Here is a 22,760-nt window from a genome sequence, read left to right on the forward strand (position 1 = left end):
TCGCTTATTTTGGAAGGTTTTTTGATTTTCTGTCACCCCAACCACTCCTGTCGCATGTTCCTATATCATTGTCCCCTCCCCAAGTCTTGAGGGTACCTTACTAACAATCCTTTGATTCTCCTCCTTCTTTGTCAGACACGAGCGTGTGCAGGTGAGGGCAGGGCATTACCTTGCATATGCAGCGTCAGTGCCCAGCTAGTGCCTGGTGCATGGTAGGTGACTGATAATATTTATTGACCGTCCCAGGTCTCCAAGGGAGTGACAACAGGCTAAAGTTAAGATTTCTAGTTGACACTTTATTTGGCTCTGTTTAGTCTCACATGCTTTTTGTAAGAGGTGCACGGCTTCAGCCAGGTGCAAACCCTCCAGATGTGGAGATGTATGCTTTCCTGAAATGGGGGGGGGGTCCACTTAGGCAGCTCTGTCTTTGACACCTTTGTCCAGCGTGGAGGGGGCGTGCAGTCCTGGCCCTCCGTTTGCCTTCTCAGCCACGGCCCTGTCCCCTGTCTCCTCTGGCCGACTCGCCTTGTTTCTCTTGGCAAATTCCTGGCTGATTTCTGCGTGGGTTCTGTTCTTAGTCTCAGGCAGAACAAAATAGAAGTAGAGGGCACCTATGACGCATATTGCAGCAAAGACTAGGAAACAGTAGGTGTCCAGACTTCTCTGTGGAAAGACAGAGGGAAAAGATCATATGAGCTATCAGTGAACTCTGTGGCTGTAAAACCGTCTCTGGGAGGATGCTGCATTTCATGACTCCCACTCAAATGTCAGTATTCCTGGACACAACACTGCATGCAAAGCTGACCCTGTGAGGCAAGGCGCTGTGTTGCTGTGTTCCCAAAGGAAGCATGAATAAACCAGCTCCCTGCTCTGGTAAAGATGAGGAAATGTCAGGCTTTATTTACTTTTTGCAAATTAGGCATTTGAAAATGAATCACCACGAAAGCAAAATGTAATGCTGAATATTATCTTAAATTTATAGTTGCCGTTACATTCTCTCTCCTCTTCTGCTATGCACCTGAGACACAGGTAAGCCAAAGATGAAGAGAAATGTCTCAGATCATAAGAAAAATATGGATCATAGTTTAGGCCAAGAAAAAATATCATTTTTTCTAATATGCAAAAAGGTCTGACACACTGACCAGTATGCTGACAGTCTTGCACAAATAGGGGAGACCAGGAGTGAGAAATATTGGAGGTAGCCATATCTTATGTGTCCTAATCACTGATTGGATTAGACCCTGAGTTTTACAGTGACACAGTCACCTCTGTGGCTCCTGGTGTCTGTGCAGTGGAAGACTTTCTGGTTCTAGGTGTCAGGGATGTGACTTTTTTCATGCAACACTATCTACTGATCCAAAGAAAAGTGACACTGTCTTGGGATGCATCACAAAAAGCAATGTCTGAAGTTTAGTCCATTTCATTTAGTTCTTTTGATTTGAAAAACATCTCTCATCGGAACCTAGCATGATGCTGAAGAGCTTGACCTCTAGCTTGCATTCCAGATCCACCAGACAAAGAGTCTGACTCTTCCCCTCCGTTCCCATGGTTGTAAGATGAGCATAATGGTGCTGGCATACACCTGCCATCTGGGTGCCTTGGAGGCTGAGGCAGGAAGATTGCACGTTTGAGGCCAGCCAGTCCTTCTCACTCTTCCATTCAAAACCCACCATGATGTCCTAAGTCACTCTGTGTCAAGCCAAAGTTCTTGCTGTGGCCTCCAGGCCTACTGACCCTGAGCCCCTTCCTTCTCTGACCTCCCTCTTCTTGCTTTCTCCTGGCCCTTGTGATTTTCCTTAGGCATCAGGCTCTCTGCCCTTGCCGGCCCTCTTCTCAGAATACTCTTTGCGACAGCTGCTCCTCCTGCTTTCTCACTTTCCTTTCATCTCAGCTTAAAGGTCTCTCTGCTCCCATGTCTAAAGGGCCCCTCCCAGCTCGGATCCACTGTTCTCCCGGCACTCACCCCTCCTTGGCACTATCGTAGGGAACCCCCTGTTCATCAGCCCTCTCCCCACAGGAGGCAAGCTACCTGAGGGCAGGCTCCGACGTTTTCTTATATCCCAAGGGTGATTGACAGCACAGCAGAACCTCAGTAGACATTTACTGAATTCACAATGGACTGGGATTCAGACGGGCTCCCAGGCCACCCGTGGGGATGTGTGAGGCCTCTCTGCCACCTACATAGTTGTTGCCTGTTGGACTTCATTTCCCGAGACACCTGATGGGTATTGCTCAGGTCATTCTGTTTCCCAGGATTTAGTCAAGAACCCACGACTATTGCAGCCATCCTGGGAAGGAAAGGATGCTTGTCCCCGCCTCGGCAGCCTCCAGGGTGAAGATGTGGGGAAACCAGGGTCTGGCTGAGAGCAGAAGGCGAGGCTGGTGCAGAGCAGCCGGGGTCTGGGATGGCTTGCGAGCGGGGCCTTGCTGGCCCCCAACCTTCCGCCCAACCCTGGGGTACAGGTGCTGTTGTACAGATGGGGACCCTAAGAGGGCTGAAGACATTGGTCTAGGTTTTTCTGGGGGAGGGGGTGGGAGGTGGGACACTCTGCAGCAAAATTGATATTTCAATCTGGCCACCTAACCCCGGAGCCTGTGTTTGCCACACTGTGCTCAATGCTTGGAAAGGAAGGCCACATGAGAAGACATGCTGAGGCCTGGCCACGGACAGCCGGAGAAAGAAACCACAGCCTTTAGCTCCTGCAAGCCTGGAGGTGAGAGAGAAGGTCAGGGCCAGGGCTGGGCAGGACAGGAAGGGCGATGTGGACAGAAGGAGCAAGATTCACTATGAGGCTGACCCCAAGCCTTCCCAGCTAGGAGCTGGAAGTCACCAAGATCTGGCAGATGACGCACATTTGTTGGTATCTGTTTGCTAGAAATAATTTTGTGCCCATGATCAGGCAACAGCCCAGTACTGCTGCAAGTAGTGATTGCACATGATCCGAGAAGAGAAATGCACTTTTAAGCACCTACTGCGCGCCAGCGATATTACAGACATTGCATGGTATTATCTCCATGGCCACACTGGACAAAGCTATCTTCATTTCCTTTTTACGAAAGATGAAATTGGGGATTACAGGGTGCTGTTGAGACATGTCCAAGGCCACAGAGGAATGAGTGGACAGCTGGGGCCGGGTCAGCCTGGCTGGTGGCTCTCGCTCTCTGCGGGTTCTACCCCCACGCCCTCCCTGGCATACATGGGGGGGGCAGCCAAAGGGTGCTGGGGTCCTATGGGGCTCCCCCACTGCACCTGTGAGGCAGGGCTCTGGCACCTTCTCTCACAGGCCATGTGCCAGAGGTGGCCAGCTGTGAGGGTTGCATCTGGATTCGAACCCAGGTGGGCAACCAGAAGCCACAGTCTTGCTTCTGTACCTGCCTCTCCTGTCCACGCACACTCAGCAGAGGCCACCATGAAAAGGGCTCCCGCAGAGGGTATGCGTGCTACTCTCCTCCTGCCACCTCCTCCACCCCAAAGGGACTCGGCAACCTGCGTGGGCCCAGGGGCTTCAGAGCGAGCCAGTCTCTCCTGGGCTCCTGTTGGAGGGAGGATCTGCCCAGTGTCTCCAGCAAGTGGTTTTTAGATAGCACTTTTGGAGTGGGAAGGACCCTGCCTCCCCACCACCAGACCTTGATTCTATATCTGCCTCCACCAAAAAGTCGACCTATCATGTGACCCGGGAAGCACCCCCACTAATTGGGCCTTCTGTTGCCCAAGAGCACATGGGCACAATCCCATTGGGGGATTTCTGTAAAAACACTTTCACAATTTAGAAAGTGTAACCCATCCTGAGAGTAATTGATCAATTTGGCTACTTAAAAATTAAAGACAGGGGCTAGGGTTGTGGATCACTGGTAGAGCGCTTGCCTGGCACCTGTGAAACGCTGGGTTCGAGCCTCAGTGTCCCATAAAAATAAATAAATAAAGGCAAAAAAAATTTCTTAAAAAAATTAAGGACATCTTTTCAAAAGGCACCAGACAGTGAATACCTGAGTCACAAATAGGGAAGAGATACAGTAACGTCTCCAGCATGAACTGAAAACAAAGCAGCTATCTGCACAAGGTGAGTGAACTTCAAATGGAATCTTACCTGAATCAGCTTCAAGTGGAATTTTACCGGCGTGGTTTAGCTGAGGACGTTCTGGAGGTCAGAGCTGACCCCTGAAGGCCTGGGGACCTCCTGGGAGCTCCCAAGACAACTGAGGCAGTGGGAAAATGACAGGCATATTAGAACTGCTGGGGTAGCCGCTTGGTCCTCCCGCCAAGGCAAAATCTCTTTCCCATTCTCCCTTCCCCTCTTACATAAAAACTATTGCTGTAGCTCTTTTACTTCTGCTGAAAAAAATATATCTTTTATGTTATTAGAAATGGTCATGAAATGTTCCATATTCTCTGATTATAAGAAGAACATTTCTTTTCAAAATAGGGTATAATGTCAAATTATGCTAAAAATAAAAGGCAATTTTGGCAAAGTTCCTGGATATTAAAGACAAATCTCAGCTTTTTTTCTACTCCCTTTCATCTGAATTGTGTGAAAATGTAACAACTTCCACGAAGAAGGAAAAACAGATGAGAAGTGTACGCTGGGAATGTAGCCGTACGCTCCCACAAATTAGACCCCGGGTTCCTCTGTAGATCCATGGTGTTGGGTGGGCCCGGGGAGGGGTGTGGGCATTGCCCAGAAACCTGGTCACAGAAAACCAATTTCTCTAGAGGTAACTGAATAATAACCTCCTGTGATTCTGGGTTAAATTTAGCAGTAGCCATTGAATCGGTTTGTCAAGTGCAAGGAAGGGTTCTGCGTCAATGGCCCACTGTTAGTGGCTGTCACAACTTGGCAGAGAGCTCCCTGGGGCCGGGGGCACATGTCAGTCCTCCCGGGTCTCCAGAGCTCACCACAACACTTGGGAGTGAACTGCTCTTGTTTCAGACAAGAACAATAAGAAGGGGAAACTTTTATCTGGAGGCTCACAGTTTCAGAGGCCTCAGTCCACAGATGGCCTACTCTGTTCTTTAGGACCTGAGGTGACGCAGATCAGGGCAGAAGTGTGTGTGGCCGAGGAAGGCAGCTGAGAACATGGCACCAGGAGGGGGGGGGGGGAGAGAGAGAGAGAGAGAGAGAGAGAGAGAGAGAGAGAAAATGCTCCCTTATCAGGGACAAAATATATACCCCCAAAGCGCACCTCCCGTGGCCCCCCTCCTCCAGCCACAGGCCCCCTGCCTACTGTTACCATCAAGTTAATCCTTATTATCTGGGTGGAGCCACTGATTGGGTTAAGGCTCATTTCACCTTTAAGCCCCCTTGCCTTGTCTCACGCATGGGCTTTTGGGGACACCTCACATTTAAGCCTTCACAACTCAGCCATTCCAGTGACTGCCGTCTAGGGCTCAGGGTGCCGCTCTTCCCCCCTCTGGGGCTCTGCGCAAGGTAGATGATGGTGATGGGGATGGACTCTGCCAACTGGGAACCTGAAAGTCACCCTCGACAGCCAGGTGGGGCCTCCTCCTCAAGTCGTTTCTTTAATTGCCCCCTGGTCTAGCCTCTCATGGCTTCATGTCCACTCTGGAAGTCTAGCCTGGGGGTGGCCAAGGTTCTGTGCAGGCCACATGTTCTTGGTCAGGGCCACTCGGCCCTGCCCTTGCGGTGTGAGAGTGACCATGGACACTAGCACTTGGGTGTGGGTACAAGGCTCCATCTCAATAGCTGAATTGTCTTTCCAGAATCAGCGGTGTGCCCACCTCATTGCTGACCCGTCCCTTCTCCACTGTGGCCCTGTCCCTGTGGCCTCTCCTCACTGTTCGGCACACTGCAGCCGAAGGGGCTTTCAGAAACACCAGCTACGCCAGCCTTCCTTCAGCTCACACCTCCCATGATCCCCCTGCTCCCGGAGGGAGGCCCCTTCTGGCTGGGGTCTCCCTGCCCCCTGCAGGCTTCCTGGAGCCTCTCACACTGCTTCCCGGGCCTCAGGGCCTCTGCACTCGCTGTGACTCCTTCCCTGCCTCCTCCCTTGTCCCTGCCTCATTCTGGTTCCCGTGTTCACCCTCCGGGCAGCCTGCCCTGCTCCCTGAACCAGGCCCCCTGTCGTCACCCCTCCGGGTCTCCCCTCTTTCCTTTCAGGCTGCAGTGATCTCCCAGGGTGCGCCTGATCCAGGATGGCCTCCTGCCAGATGGAACCCTCCCCGAGGGCAACAAGACCAGGTCTGTGTCTGCTTGGCCCCGCGGCCTGGTGCCCAGCACAGATGTGGAGAGCTTGGGTGCTCAGTGGGTGACTATGGCCAAATAAATCAACCTGCCTCTGAGGTTCCCTCTTGCTCGGAGCTGAATGGTGCCCCTCCCCACAATTGCTGTGTTGAAGCCACAACCCCAGTGACTGTATTAGGGGAGAGGGCTTCTGGAAGGTCAGTAAGGTTAAATGAGGTCCTACTGACAGGCCTGGTGCCCTTCTAAGAAGGGGAGACAGATCCCTCCCTTCATGGGTACACACCACGGCAAGGTCACGTGAACACAGAGTGAGCGGGCACCTGTGGGCCAGGCTCTGGAGGTGTGGCGTGTCCAGCTAAGTTACTTACACACACAGAGAGGACCAGTAGAGAGGACTCGGCTCGCTGACCATGGGAGGGAAACACTCGGCGGCCTCTGGCTTCTGAGCTGCCCCCTCTCTGCTCTCACCCTGGAGGCTGCCCTGGCCAGGTTCATACTCCAATCTCGGAACACTCTCCTCTCAAGACTCTGAGGTCAGCGCCCCGGCTCCCCAGGGACAGCCTTGCCCAGGAGAGGCGAGCTGCCATGGTGCTGTCATTTCTTCTCAGGTTTCCCCATGTAACACGTTTAGGGGTTTCTTTTTAACTCCAGGGTCTGCAGTTCCACGGCGTCGTGTCTCGGAGGACTTTGTGGCAGTGTGCTTGGCACGTCATCCTGCAGGCTGGGGACTCCTCTGCTCTGTTCTCTGGCCAGTCCTTTTCCCCTGCTGGGGACCACATCCCCTTTTTCTGCAGCTCTGTCCTGGATGCAGGTTGGGCCAGGTGTCCTCCATGGGTCATCTGCTCTCCACCTTTCAGAGGTGTCCTGTTTTCTTCATTTCCAGTATATGTAGGAGGTAGGGTGTCAGCCTTCCATGACATAATACCACAGATTAGGTGGCTTAAACAGCAGACTTTTTTAGGGGGGTACCAGGGATCGAACTTGGGGGCCCTTGGCCACTGCCACACCCCGGCTCTATTTTGTATTTTATTTAGAGACGGGGTCTCACCGAGTTGCTCAGCACTTCGCTTTTGCTGAAGCTGCCTTTGAACTTGAGATCGTCCTGCCTCAGCCCCCCAAGTCACTGGAGTTACAGGCCTATGCCACTGTGCCCGGCAACAGCAGACATTGACTTTCTCCAAATTCTGCAGCTTGGAAGTCCAAGGTCAAGGTACCAGCCAGCTCAGTTGGCCAGCGAGGACTCTCCTGTTGGCTTCGTGGGCAGCTGCCTTCTGAGTCCTCACGTGGCCAAGAGACAGGGGGTGAGCCTGGTCCTCCTTTATCTTATGAGGGCACCCCCATCATGAGACCCCCCTCAGGACCTCATCGAAGCCTAACTCCCTCCCAACGGCCCTCCTGTAAATACTATCCCATTAGGGGTTGGGGGTTCCTCACATGAGTGGGGGCACGGAAGCCATCGTTCCACAGCAGGGGAGAGGCCAGGCTGGCAAGCTGAGCCACCCTGCAGTAGATACTCCTCAGCTGAGTCTTGAAGGATGGGGTCGCAGCTGAGAGGAGGCCCTGCAGAGGCAAGGTCAGTGACGTCGTGCACCCTGCAGGCCTCTTTGACAGGTTGACGAAAAGATCTTTTCCTTAAAGTGGAAAAGGCTCACCCACACGCCCCCGGGCATGGGACATGGCACGTCCTGTTGAAGCCCAGCCAGGAGCCGCCTGCAGTCACAGCCCTAGGTCATCACAGCTGGTTAAGACCTGCTTGTGAGGATCCACATGTGAGGTTCCATGTTACCTGCTCTCCCTCCAGTGTCCCCCAGCCTTGGTCAGTGCCTGCTTCATACTTAATAACTGTTTTGCATGAAGGATGCCTGGATGGAATCGGAGGACTTCTATGGAGACGCATGGAGGTAGGGAAAGTCCTGTTAGATTGTCACAATGTGACTAAACTGAAATTCCTCTGTTGAGTTTCCACTCCCCACAAGGGCTGACCTTGGCTTTTGGTGATTCACTCGGTCTCTTGCAGGAGTTAGTGCTTGTACTGCCATTAGTGATTGATGGGAAGTCAAACGCTTTACACGCCAGTGGCTCACTCCATCTGCAGGGAGCTGTGAGGTGTGTGTTCTCCTGTTTTATGGGCAGAGCAGACCTGCAGCTTAGGATGTTCACGGGCTGGCCAGAAGGGAGCAGGGATGGTAATGCTGGCTTACATCTCTGGTGTGCACTGAGGTTCCTGAGCCACTGTCATTTGTAGACTAAAGATCTTGGAGCTGCCCACGAGCCTTTGAAGTAGACACATCTAGGCGGTGGCCTGCTGGAGGCCACATTAGCAACCCTGCCTGCACTGGCCTCCCGTCCTCCCTCCCCAGCAAAGCTGCCCCTCCCCCGACTGTCCCCAGCAGAAGCCCTGCCCTCTTCCCACCCGCCCAGGACACCTGGAAATCACCTTGGACTGCTTCTTCCCTCTCTGCTATCTTAGCTGTTACATCCTGATGACTTTACTCTGTGACATTTAAAAAATACATATCATTTAAAAAAATTAGAAGTTGTGTAGAGTGGCATGCACAGATCTTAGGGCTGAATTTCATTGTGTTTGGAAAAAAGCACAGAGCTGTGTAACCAGCACCTCCATCCAGATATGGGACCCATCTCCCAGTGCAGGAAGTGCTCTGTGCTGTTTCCCAGGCAAATGCTTCCCCTCCCTGCCCTAGACGCAGAGTAACCACCGTTCTGTTTCCTACCACCTGGTTTTATGGTGATAAACATGTTGTTCACTCCAAGACTGAGCAGCTTCCCCAAATCCAGCCCCTGCTAGCAGCTAAAGAGATCTTTAAAAAATGTGAAACAGATCTTGCCTTGCAAGCAGCAGCTTCCCAGAGTCTCCTGATAAACCCTGAGACTCTCAGGTCCTCAAGGCCTGAAGGATTTGGTCTTAGCCTTGACCTTCCTGGGCTCCCTCTGGAATTACCATCAAGGCTCCAAGTTCTTTGGACGCTGCTCTGCCAGCCCCGGGCTCTGCCAGCGCTCTCCCTTCTCCCATCAGATACTACCTCCCTGTGCAGCCCCATGCACCCCATCCCCATGAGGGACATGGCTCTTCTTCTGTGAAATAGGAGGCAGGATTGTGTCCTGCTCCCAGGGACCCGCTGAGACAACTCGGATAGTAGCCGAGGGAAGGAGCCCTAAGCACTGGGCCAGGATCCCCCAGGAAGTGCATGCTGTCATCCAAGTGGAGCTTCGCACACACAGATGCTCCCGGAAGCACTGGTGTCCCTGGCACGATGGCCCACAGGTGTCCCGCAGTGCTCCAAGGCACAGGGTGGGGACTGTGGGAGCACCTCTGCCCCCACCTCTCCCCAGATGCCAGCGGAGGAAGCTCGGCTCTTCCTGTGTTTCTGTCTGTCTGTCTATCAATCATCTATCTCCTTATGGAAATCCACGATACTGATCCATGTGTGTTTTCCATTTGCACCAACCGCACATGAGCTGCGACCCACTCTGCCCTGCTCTCCCGGCACGGGGTCCCCCTGCATGCAGGGTGGAGCAGGCGCCTTGAGTATCCGACTCCTGGCTGCTCCTTGCCCAAGTCTCTTTGCAGAGGGCACCTGCTCTGCTTTGCTCGTGCTTTCTTCTCTGGATGGCCACCCAGGCCACCTCTAGGTCCCCACTGCCACGAGTGAGGGACAAGTGAATGTTCTGTACATTCCATCTCATGGACCTCTGCAGGTTCCCCGTGGTATGTAGTCAGAGGTGGATTCGGGGCCTAGAACAGATGGATGCTCAGCTGGGTCCAGGGCCAGTAGACTGACTTACCAGTGCACAGGGGTCCCCTTTCCTTGTGTTCTCACCAATACTTATTATCGTTCAGATTTCTGCCTTTGGTAATTTGGTGATATGCAGAAGACTGCCATTGGTCAGTCAGCCTTTCTCTGAACACTGAGAGTCCAGGGCGCTTCTCCCTCCCAGGTACCAGTCGGGCCTCCCTTTCTGTGAATGCCCTTCTTTTTCTCCCCCCACCTTTCGAGCAGCACCCTGTTTTTCTTGCTCACTTGCTGAGTTCCTTCATGTTGCAGGCACTAACCCCTGATCAGTGTGAGCTGTTAGGAACGACTCCCCCGCTCTGTCGTGCGCAGGGCCTTTGCTCACGCCGTTCCTCACCGGGCAGACTTCCTTCCTTCTGAAAACCGAACACCTCGTTTTTGTCCTTATTATTTGTGTTTTCAGGATCTTGCCCTTCTCTAGCCTGGCTCCCCTTGACACCCCCCAGCACTGTGCATTGTCTCCTGTTGGATTTTTCGTCTTACTCTTCACATGTGGGCCTTGAATACACCTGGAATCATCTTATGCATTATCCATTTGTACCCTCCTCCTTTTTGAGTTTGGAAGCTTTCACTTACACAGAACATCTGACCTATGAACAGGAAGCAGGAGGGACCTGGATGCTTTCAGGACTCTGCTGCTGGACTTCTGACCTGCTGGCTTGTGACACATCCCGACGCACCCCCAACCCCGGGAACAAACCGACTCTCAGTTGGTACTTGTGCTAATTGGGGCGACTTTGAAAGCGTTGAGAAGCAACCGGACGGCAGAGATCAGGTTTTCAGAGGAAGGAAACTCTGGCCACACAGTGAGGTGAGTACACATGACAAACGGCACCTAATAAATGCTCAATTCATGGTCACTGTCCCCTCCCTAATCTCTTCCTTGTCAGGTAATCCAGCTGTGCAGGCTGAGATAGGAGCATTTGCAGAATTTACGGAACTGAGCACAAAACTGGGGCCCAGACCTGTGGAGTATTAAGTGACCCCAAGGGAGAGGTATATAGATATATTTGAGGATTTCAAGGAACTCAGTACCCGCAGGAGCCCTGTGAGGGATGCAGAGGGATGATTCCCTGGGCCTGTGATGATTTTGGATGGGGCAGCCTGTGGCCTCGCCAAGGGCTCCTTTCTCCCTGGTCTGGTAGGTAAAGATGAGAGGCTCTGCCATTTCCCAACGTGACCTTGGGTCTGTCCCATGGACTGACAGGGGTCGGGTCTGCCTTACTAACACCAAGCCCAGCAGGACCAGAGGCAGGACCGAATCAATCACCTGGGCAGACCCGACCCCCAGTCACCTCCTCGAACTGAGGGGCTGGGCGTGACGGGTACACAGCAGGTGCTCCATAAGCGCTGGTGATGAAGAGACTGTCGGTGCTGGCGGGAAATGAGGCAGCCGTTTGGGTCTGAGGTACTGCAAGACCGTTCACCTGCCCGCCCCCAAGTGCCTCAGATGGTAGTGGTCAACCCCACGTGACGGGGCCGTGGAAGGCTCTGGAATCTCCCCTCATTAGCAAAGGTGGTGGAGAGTGGTGCTGAGAGAGGGCTGACTGGGCGTGGATTTTCTCCACAGGGAGAAAGGGCACCTCTCAGCCCTGGCTCTGCTGGCCTTGAGGTTTGAGGACAGTTGGAAATACAGTGGTTAGGTCTCAGGGCCACTGGGCGGAGGCGCCTGAAGTGTGGGGGGCGGGAGGAACTGCCCTGGGACACTCTGCTGCGCTGGGCTTGGTGTTAGCAAGGCAGACGAAAACTCTGAGGAGCTGGCCGGAGGCGGGGTTGAGAGGGCCCCTGAGGAGGCTCGGTGGCTCTTTCTCAGAGGACTCTGAGGGAGTCTCGCCCTCTCCAGGAGGCCTCACCAGGTGATGTCACCGGTGTCTGGGCAGCAGGGAGCCCTGGTGGGCATTGGAGCAGGGAGCCTCACCCTCTTTAGGCAGATGCTGCTGGCCGTTGCTCTGTGCAGAACCCTTAGAGTCCTGATCTTTCGTGTCACCTCCCTCCTTCAGGTTCCGTTCTCGTTTTCTACTCTGCCATCTTCCTTGATCACACTGTTCCAGCCATTTCAGCCTCTGCTGTTCCTTCACAGGCCACCTCAGGGCCTTTGCACGTCTGTTTCTCTGGCCTGGACTTTGTCACTCCCTGTGAGGAGTGCTCTGCTCCCTCACTGCACTCACATCTCTGCTCCTTGTCACCTCCTTTGGGTGGCTTTCCTGGGCCACCCCTTCTCAAGTGGCACTTCTGTCTCCATTGCCTCCCTTCGGCTCAGGACTTATAACACAGCTTTGTTCCTGCTCCATCCCCACGGCCCGAAGCACAGGGGCTCAGTAGACACCCGCTGAATTAATTAGTGAGTGATGTGTAGCCTCTCCACCTGCCCAGGAGGACTGGCACCTCAGTTCTAAGTATACGGGCATTTTCTACCAATCATTGACGCCCTTGGGATGGTGGCCCATTAGCTACGTTTAGGCCGATGCACGGCAGGGTTGCAGTCTGCACTGCCCTTATCATGACCTTATCATGTCCAGCCCAGGAATGGGCACATTGCAAACACGAGAGGTAAGTGGTGGGCTCGAGAGTCCATCTAGATTTCCCTGAACACCCTCAGCAGGGAGTGGCCCTGCCTTCCCAGGCCACCACAGCCAGGAGGGCCAGCCTGAGAAGGACAGGGGAGACAGGAATTCCAGGCCGCAGTTTCTTCCTGGGGATACCAGCAGGAGCAGGAGAGAGCCACCTCTGCCCTTGACCGCCCCTCCCAGGCTGAGAGTCAGATGGGCTCCCAGGCCCGAGCCTCCGTAACCAACCTGGATGAACGGGAAGAGCAGCCCGACGGCGAAGTTGGAGAGCCAGTTGACGGTGCCCGCCATGATGAAGGCAGCTGGCCGCTGGGATTGCTGGAAGAACTCGCCAGTCAAGATGAACGGGATGCCGCCTGCAACGTCAGAGGCAGGACTGGATCAATCACCCGAGCAGGCCAGACCCCAGTTTCCTCCCCAGGGCAGGCTGCAGGACCACCCACGCACCAGGGACTGCTCTCTTAGCAAGCCAGCCCTGCCCTGCCTGGTGGGTGGCCTTAGGAGGGGTGCTGCAGCGAGGTGATCCTGGTACGGAAGCTCTGATGCCCACAAACCTTCCTCTGACCATCCAAGTGAGAGATCCACCATCCTCTCGGCTCTCTGAATGCCCTCTCAGTCAAACCACAGTCCATCAGAAATAGAGAACTACGCGGGTAAGTTTGATACGTAGAACACAACTGAATATCACGGAGTCCAGGTGCTCCTTAACAAAGGGATTTTAATGTCCCAATAAACCCACTGTGAGTTGAAGACAGCACAGGTCAAAAATGCATCTTGCACACCTGAACTACCAAGTACGGTGGCTTAGGGTAGCCCGCCTCAAAAGCGCTCAGAACACTTGCATTAGCGCACAGTCAGGCATCTGGAGAGAATACCACATTGTGTGTTGCTAGATCAGGAAAAGATGAAAATTCAAAGTACAGTTTCTACTGAGTGCATATCGTTTTCATACATCAAAAAGTCAAACCCAGGTAAGTTGGCGACCATCTGTTTATTGTGTCAGGATGTTTCCAATTTAATCTTTAGAATAACTTAGGCAGGAATTGGCTGTCATACCTCTGGGTGAAAACACTGAAGCCCAGAGATGTCACTAGATTTGCCCAAGGTCACCCAGTTCCCAGGTAGCTGAGTCAGAACACAGGCTTGAGACCCTGGCCTCCAAGTCTCGGGGTTCCACCTGCCAATCCTTACTTGAGAGAGGAGAGACGCCCCTGCCAAGTTTGGTTCCTGTTTGTGTTCCTTAACTTCTTTGACTGGGTGGGCCCCTGTTCCTGAGTGGCCCCGTAGCTCAGTGTTACTCGATGGCAACATCATTGACACTAAGGTGGGACAATTCCTTATTTCCAGAGACTGTCCGTGCAGGATGTTTACCACCTCTCCAATACCATGGCAACCTAAGCCACCTGCATGCACCCCATTTGCCGTCCTGGGTTGGACCCTCCCCAATGGCACCTCCTGCTCAGTGAATCTGGGGTCCTGTTTGTACCCCTGGGCCCCCAGTTGGAGTTGCCACTCTGCCAATCAGATCTGCACCTTGGCACTCCTCAGACAAGGCAGGGTGGGTGGTGGAAGGGGTCCCCGAGGGACCTTTACCAAGCTCTAGGGGGCACAGCTCAGAAGTCCCTGGGCTGGACCCATGGGTTCTGTCAGCTCTCAGTGCTTACTTCTGGCTGGGGAGCTGGGTCAAGAGCAGCAGGGCCCCTCCCTTGGTGGACTTCCTCGCGTGGGGGCAGGGGGCAGAGCAATTTGTTTCTTGTCAGTAAGCGAGAGAATGAATAAGTGCAAAGCGTGATGTGCCCCCTGGAGGAGGTGCCCAGCCCTGGGAGGTGACCTTGGACACGTGAAGATCCATGGAGGTCATGCCAGGTGGAGGGGTGGGAGGGAAGAGGCCCTGGGGTGAAAGAATGGGTCACGTCCAGGACGGGGTGGATCTGCCTGGACACCTGAAGGAAGTGGACAGGAACGGGCTGAAGTGGCCCAGGTGAGAGGGCTTTGCTCTTGGAGGAAACCACTGAGGGCTTCCACATGGGGTGGAGGTGCTGTGTGCATTTCATGGAGATCTCTGCTCTTTGGGGAGAGGAGGAGGGTGTACAGGGGGAGCTGAGGCTATGGTTTTTGTAGGAGGGAGGGGATGGTGGCCGGGGAGCAGAGCAAGGGGCCAGATTCAGAGAGTCGTCAGCCATGAAGGCAAAGCTTCCTGTGTGAGCACTGCGCTCCACCACGGGCACCCACCTAGCACCCAGAGCCACAGAGCCAGGAGCAGCGCAGGCCGGCCCCTCTCCAGGGCTTTTGCTCTGTCCTGCTGCCAGGGCACCTGGACTCCAGCAAGTCACAGGTGATCCAGGTGAAGCATCACCCCATCACCCATTAACCGTGAGACCTCTGGGCCGGCACCAGCTCCACTGCCTGGCATGTTTGATAGGCATCAGATATACCATCGATATTTACTAAACGCTCACGATTTGGACTATTGACTATGTAGTTTGCCATGTAGAAAGCGAACTCCATATCTTAAAGCTATCTATCAGAAGCTGTCCTGAGCAAGAAGAGCGATGTGGGGGGTATCACAACACCTGCTCTCACATTATACCACAGAGCTGTAGTGGCCAAACAGCATGGCGTTGGCATCAAATGGAGATGAAGACCAATGGAATAGAATAGAAGACACGGAGACAAACCCACACACTTACAGCCTCAGATACCTGACAAAAGTCCCCAAAGTAGATGTTGAAGAAACAAAAGGTTGTTTAAAACAGCCTTTTAAACAAATGGTGCTGGGAAAACTGGAAATCTATATGTAGAAGAGTAAAACTAGATCCCTCTTTGTCACCCTGCACTGAAGTCAAATCAAATAGGTCAAAGATCTGGGAATTAGAAACTGTGCAGGATTAGAAGAAAACAAGGTCAACACTCCAGCACGCAGGTTCAGGTACCTCTTCCACAACAAGACCCCAAGGCTCAAGAAGTAAAACCGAGAGTCAATACACGGGCTGCCATCCAATGAAAAAGCTTCTGCCCAGCAAAGGAGACAGTGAGGAGCGTGAAGGCCAAGCCTAGGAACGGGGAAAACTTTGGCCAGCTACTCCTCCGATCAATAGCCAGAACACATAAGGAACTCAGAAATGTTAAAACACACACACACACACACACACACACACACACACACACAGAACAAAACCCAAAATAACACAACTCAATCACTAAATGGGCTAAAGAACCAAACAGACATTTCTAAAAGAAGAAACACAATTGTCCAACAAATATATGAAAATAAATGCTCATCATGTCTAGCAATCAGGGAAATGCAAATCAAAACTACACTAAGAATTTGCCTCACTCCAGTCAGAAGAGCAGTTGTCAAGAATACAAATGATAAATGTTGATGAGGCTGTGGGGACAACGGTACACTCCTATGTCATGGGTGGGACTGCAGACTGGTACAGCCAGTCTGGAAAGCAGTAAAGACTCCTCAGAGGACAGGAATAGAACCGCCATATGACCCACCAGCTACCCCCTCCTCAGTGTTTAGCCAAAAGAACTAAACTCAGCGTCCTACAGCGCTACAGCCACTTCAGTGCTCACAGCAGCACGATTCACAGTAGCCTAACTACGCTCCAGACGGGGTCCCGTCAGGAGATGAATGGACGAAGAGGACGTGGTATATACACAGTGGAGTTCACCCAGCCAGAGAGAAGAATGAAATCATGACATTTGCTGGTGAATGAATGGAAACAGAGAACATCATGGGAAGTGAAATAATCCAGACTCAGAAAATCCAGGTCAAACATTTCCTCTCACACGTGGAAGCTAGAGAAAGGGGAAGAAGCCAGGAGGGGGTCGGATGTCCTAAAGGGAAGGTGCGTGGAGAGGGAGGTAGAGGAGTGAGGAGGGACAGGAGGGGGAGGGGGTGTAGAGTGAATTGAACAAACTAATGTTACGTGCATACAGAAACACACCACGGGGGATTTCATAATTGTGTGCACGGACTCATTGAGGACCGATGAACGTTCGAGCAAGGGGCGGATGTGCCGAGTGGAGGGGGTCGGGGTGGGAGGAAGGCAGCGAGGGGCCAGGACTGAGGAGCGGTGGTCAGATTCCAGTGTGGGTGATTTTGTGGGGAGGAGCCCCGCTACCGCGTGTAACTATGATGCTCTAATAAAGGGGAAAGGTGTCTGTCAAAGTGTGTGAGGACAGTGGCGACACATTGAGATGTGCTGAGACCAGCCTCCAGGTCCTGCCGATGCCGAGATGTCATGCCAGGAGGTGTTTGTGTCACACTTCCAGTGGCCACGCTGCCAGCAGAGCTGGGACCTTGCAGCACTCCCAGCTGGACTGGAGCCCTAGCGGGTGGGAACTGGAGTGCTACCTCCCTGGACGTCCACCCGGGAGACTCCACAGCCCTTCCCCGCTGGAACCTCAGTATGGCAGCTGACTTGTGACACAGAGGGCATTGGCCACCTCCGTCCACGCATGTCTCTGTTGCTTCAGGGCCACTGTGGGCTGGAGCAGGGCTCAGGGTCAGTGGATGGCAGATGACTCATCTCTGACGCCCTTTCTCCCAATCGCCTGCTGAATGTCCCCCTCAGCATGCGTGTTCAGAGGTGGCCAATGCCCTCACAGGGTGGGCGGAGGGCTGCCTTCCAGCCCTGCATCTGTGAACCAGGAGAGGGGCAGCTGGGGTGGAAGGAGGCCAGCCTGCGGCTGCTCACGCCTTTCTGGGGGCCTGGGCTCTGCTCTCTCCTCTGAGATTTTGTAGGGTGACTTGCGCTGGAAGCTGTTCCACACGGTTCGGGGTGGATTCCACTCCAGGGGGCTTTAACTGGTTTCCTCAAATTAGGACCAAGTCTTGGAAAACAGCCAGCCAGGGCCCCGGGGAGGCTGTGGCCGGACAGATTTCTCTCAGTCTTACCCCTGGATTGCCACTCATGTTGTTCCCTTGTCCTCGCCCTCCAAATCGGGCTTCTTGGGGGAGTTCTGAGGTTCCATGGGTCTCCTCCTCTGACCAGTGCTGTCCTCTAAGAGTGGAGACAGGACACACAGTGCTGGAATCACCCTTTATCACTGCCAGTCTCTAAGGCCTGTGGTATGTTTCCTGGTTTGGCTGCTGTTGGCCACGGCTTTCCCCCTGGGAGAAGGTTGCTTGTTTGCATTGATGGTGTTTAAAAATCTAATTAAAAAATCTAATTGACATAATGATTATACAAACTGTGAGTGCAGTGTGCAGTGATCAGACTGGATAACTGGCACGTCCAGTACCTCAAATATTCGCCATCCTTTGTGTTGGGAACATTCAAAATCCTCTTTACTAGTTAAGTTTTTTTTAAAGACTATTTTTTTCCTGCTCATTTTGTTAGATATTTGCCACAGTCAAGGCTGTGAAGACCATGTTTTCCTACAATCTGTGGATTTTCAGTTTCCTGACGGTCCGTTGCTGGCGTTTCTCATGGTTGGTGTGTGGGTGCTGAACAGCAGGCTTCAGGACTGTGGGCTGGGGCCGAGTCAGAGTAGGAAATTCCTTCAGATTCTCCATCTGGGGCCTCTATGTTTATGGACTCTAATATCCACACAAAAACGATTTCTTGTGCCTTTCAGGTCCCTCTTTGTGGCCCAGTCATGAGTGAAGACTTGTTACTTCAGTGTGGGAAGCAGAGGTTCCGGGGCCTGGAGGGGCCCCTGAGGTACTGGCCACTTGTGAGTGGGGGAGACAGGTCACGGCAGGGTCTCCTGCCTCCGGATCCCGGGCTCCTTTGCCAGCAGCCTCGGTTCAAAAGGACAGAGATGGCAGAGGGTCGTGTCTGCATTTACCGCTCAGGTCAGACTCCTGTTGGTTTCCTTTCATGGACGGCACCATCATCTTTCTTCTTTCTTTGGTTCAAATGTGAAGTAGATCGGGGAGCTTGGAGGGGCAGGAGCTCGATATGCCAGCCATGCTGAGATGCAGAGAGGTGGAGAAGAAAGTTTCCAGCAAATTCTGCCGCATGCTACAAACCCATTCCTGCCTCAGCATCTTCCTGACTGGCTGTGGTCGAACTCGAATCGCTGCATTTTGATAAGGGACGGATGCTTCTGTGGCTGCAACTCCACCTGCAAGGTGCAGGGTTTTCTTCACACTCCCGGGGGCTTCTCAGCCCTGAAAACCAATCCAGCCCCTCACCAGGGAGCTGCGAGACCCTCCATCAATCCCCACCGTCCTTCCAACTTCATCTCTCATTTTCCCTCTCTCCTTGGAGGCCAGGCTAGGCTTTCCCAAAATATGAGGGAGAAGGACAGAGGATCTGGAAAGATTGCTGAACTGAAATCCATTAAGAAAGCAGAGGCAGGGGTGAGAGACCCCCGTGCTCCCTCTACGTGCCTAAAGCAGATTTACAAAGACAAAAGGCACCCCACCCACCCCTCCACAGAGAGCAACAGGTAACCACTGCAAATGGTCTGGCCTGGCCTGGGGAAGCCAGAGGACTCCGTGTCCACAAGCTGTGCACCCTAACCTTTATCTGCCTCTGCTCTCCCACAGTTGCTGCTGTGATCCTTTTCCTTCATCTTGCCAGTTCCCTAAGTGCTTCCTGTTCTCTGTTGAAGTTGGAATTCAAGGATCCTTTTTGGAGAACGACTCATGTCTTGAGTGTCCCCCATGTGTCTGTGAGACACACATATTAACAAGCTTCTGCTTTTCTCTTATTAGTCTGTCATTTGTTACTAGAGTTCATTCCAACTGAGAACCTGTGAGGGTTGGGAGACATCTCTGTCTTGCCCACGCTCCAGCATCTCCAGAGCTTGCAGGCAAGTTCCTGCCTCAGCACCTGGGCCTGTGCTTCGTTAGAGCCTCCAAGTCCCAGCATCCTTGGGGACAGTTGCTCGAAGCCAGGCTTCTGCTCCACACAGGGCAACCCAGCAGGGCCAGTGCTCCCAACCTCAGGAAGCTGAGCTGCAGTTTCAGGAAGTCACAATCCTTGCCACTTCTTGAGTGCTTTGTATGGGTTGGAACTTTAGTAGCCACTTGCAGAGACTTCTTTTAAACTTATCCAAGTATCTGGAGCCTCAGATCCTGCTGGACATGGGTCCCCTGGATATTACAGATGGGACCCAGGTCAGAGAGGTGAACGGACTTGCCCAAGGTCACAGAGCCATTAAGCGAGGTCCTGGCTCTCTAGTCCAAGGCTGGGAGAGGACACAGCCCATAATTTCTCTACTGGCTCAAGCTTCTCATCTGGAAAGGACCAAGTAGCAGAAATGCCATCACCAGACCTATTTTTTCCTCCCCCGATACACGACAGATGAAGCCCCTTCCCCTCTCCCCAGGGTCCTTGTGCTCATTCCCAGGCCAGGTGGACTTGTGACACTACATGGCAATGAGGACTTCACAGATGTGGGTGAACGAAGGGTCAGGGGGACAGAGGGAGTCCTGGTGATCCAGGTGTCTTGGACACAGTGACTTAGAAAGGTCTTGGTGTGGAGCCAGGGGAGGGACATGAGGCCCAGTCGTCGGCCTCCGTCGCTGAGCGTCAGCACGTGGGCTTCCCTGGTTCTGGGAATCACAACCACAGGGTGTGGGACCAACTTGCCCCACATCACACAGCAAATGCGAAGTACAGTCAGGTGGTCCCATCCAAGTTGGTACTTGTTCTGCAGAACCAGGTGGCGGCTGATAGGGATCCTCCACCAGGGGTGGATTTGACCCCAGGGACACCTGGTGATGTCTGGAGACACTTTTGGCAGGGAGTCCTGCTGGTCGCTAGAGAGTAGAGGCCAGGGGGCTGTGCTACATGGCAAAGTGCCCAGGGTGAGAACCCACGACAATGTACTTTTGGCTCCAAAAATGCCCCAGCAGTGCTGGGTGGAGAAGCCTGCTGCAGAAGGTCCCAGTCAGTCACGCAGGAGCTTCATGCAACTGTCACATGCTCATCATTTCAGAAAAAAAGAAAGCCACAAATTTCTACCAGACCACTAACCATTTCTTTCTAGAACTCTGAGTTTATCATTTGTGCTGCTATAGAATGCACTTACACCTGCCTAATAAGGGGAAGGAAAGAGGACAGGGATTACCACTCCCCGGCCACCATCTGTGCCAGGCACTGTGTGCAGCAGCTCAGAGTCCTCGAGTGAGGCCTTCCCAGGGTCTCACCAGTAATGAGGGGAGCCTTTCCCGCCATGCCCTGGGGCTGGGGTGAGCTCTCTGCTCTTCCAGGAGACAGTGAATGGGAGCTGACCGGGTATTTGACAGTCTTTGGAGATCTGCTGCCACTGATGGACAGGTCAGCATGGGAGGGACTGTGGCGTGGGAGAGCCCCAGTCCTGGCGCTGACACTGTCACATGAGGACAGTTACTCACTGAGCCCCAGGTGTGGGCCCTGATGCATGTGACAGCCCTGCCCCTGAAACAGTCACAGGCTGCGCCACTGGGACTACTACCAAGGCACTGGCTGCTAGCCCCCACCCACCCGCCCCTGCACAACTCTCCTGTGCCGTGCACTCTGAGCATGCCTCCAGTCCTGCCGCACTGCAGCCACGGGCACCACTTGACATAGAAATTGGATTGAGTCGGCCTTGGATTCAAGCCCTCCAGTCGTGTCCTGTTGCACTTGGATTTCAGAGGCTACAGGTCCCTCCTGCTCTCTGACTCTCTCCCTGCCTACCCGACTCCAGGCCTCCTTGCTTCCAGACCTGCACCGTCACGTGTGGCAGCCTCAAGCCCCACGTGCTGCTGCTTGAGCCCTTGGAACGTGGCTGGTTGGAATTGAGGTCTGCGTGGGGGTATGCACCGCCTCCCAGGACCAAGCCTGGAGCAGAGACGTTTTCTGTGTGCTCCAATGACAATGTTTTGGATATGCTGGGCTGAATACTTAAAGTGTTTTTGCATGTTTATTTTTTAACGTAACTGTTAGAATTGCAATGTCACCTGGGTGGTTTTCATTTCACCCCTCCTGGGCAGCACCATTCTAGAACATACCCGGCAGGTTCCTGCCTCAGTCATTCCTTCTCTCTGGGCGATTTCCCCTTTGGCCGCCTGCAGGACTCAGTTCCTGACTTTCTGCAGATCTTTGTGCAAACGTCACAGGCTCAGGGAGGCATTTCCTGATGACGTCAGTTACAATGCACGTCCCCCTCCCTTACTACTCTGTGACCTGGCTCACATTTGTATGTAATTTGGCTGTCGCCCAGCTCCCTGCCTGGATGTGGAGCTCCCGGGGCTGTTCCACCTGCGTGACTCTCATCGACAGGTGCCAGAAAGGCGGACGTGAACCAGGGGTCCAAACTCCTAAAACAGAAAGCCCACACGACTTTGTCTCTCGCCTATGCCCAGCTTCCTGGCTCAGGTGAGCAAGCATCTGAGAACTGGGGCCGGAAGACCGGCCAGACCTGGGATACTTGGTAAACGGCACACCCATGACCGTAGTCACAGTGCCGATTGACGGTACTTGTCCCCAGGAGGAGAAGGAAGCAGATCTGAAGGACACATGGCGTGTGTGAGGAGTGGCACTTTACACTCACTTCATTATGGCATCTCACTTAATCCTCACCATGCCCACGGCCCATCCTGCCTGTGACAAAATGACGACAGGGAGGTAAGAACAGTCAAGACCACACTGTTCCTGCCTGGGGGATTCAAATGGAGGCCGGTGGACTCAGAGCCACCAAGCCTCCACCCCAAAGTCGTCTTGTGCCCTTTAAGACTCAGGTTTTGGTGCCTTCAATCTCCTTCCAAGGCTGGTCATACTGTGGCCAATATGGGGAGACGGACAGAAACCCTCCAACACTCAGCAGTGTGAATCTTGCCTTCCTCAGATTACAGATCATCAACGCACGGCTCCTGAGGGCGATGGGCCACATTTCCATTTTTAGCAGTTGATTTTTGACACATCAGAGAAATGAATCATTATCATGTCATCACATCTCACTTGGAAAGGTACAAATTAAAACAAGGTGAACGCTGATCCCTGGCTCCCACAAGAGCTGGGTCATTAAAACCATGAAAGAAGAAATGGAACGCTGCCCTCATGGCCGCTTCCAGCACCCGCGCCAGCCTGCCGTCCAGCACCCGCGCCAGCCTGCCGTCCAGCACTGCGCCAGCCTGCGGTCCAGCACCCGCGCCAGCCTGCCGTCCAGCACCCGCGCCAGCCTGCCGTCCAGCACCCGCGCCAGCCTGCGGTCCAGCACCCGCGCCAGCCTGCGGTCCAGCACCGCGC

At 53.5% G+C, this 22,760-nt stretch overlaps 1 protein-coding gene across 3 annotated transcripts in view; it reads right to left on the bottom strand.

Annotated features, from left to right (window-relative positions):
• Nucleotides 1–326: 326 nt before the first annotated feature.
• The window catches only part of SLC2A9 (solute carrier family 2 member 9), a 143,714-nt gene continuing 121,280 nt past the window's right edge, over nucleotides 327–22,760 (bottom strand). For all 3 annotated transcript variants that reach the window (XM_081303941.1, XM_081303940.1, XM_081303939.1), the window contains 2 exons: nucleotides 12,808–12,935; nucleotides 327–663 (listed from right to left, as the gene is read on the bottom strand). In XM_081303941.1, the coding sequence (XP_081160067.1) occupies nucleotides 412–663; nucleotides 12,808–12,935 (380 nt within the window). In that variant the 3' untranslated portion in view covers nucleotides 327–411. The remainder of the gene's footprint in view (nucleotides 664–12,807; nucleotides 12,936–22,760) is intronic.

The sequence above is a fragment of the Spermophilus citellus genome (assembly GCF_964194105.1).
Source record: "Spermophilus citellus genome assembly, chromosome: 8".
Classification (NCBI taxonomy): domain Eukaryota; kingdom Metazoa; phylum Chordata; class Mammalia; order Rodentia; family Sciuridae; genus Spermophilus; species Spermophilus citellus.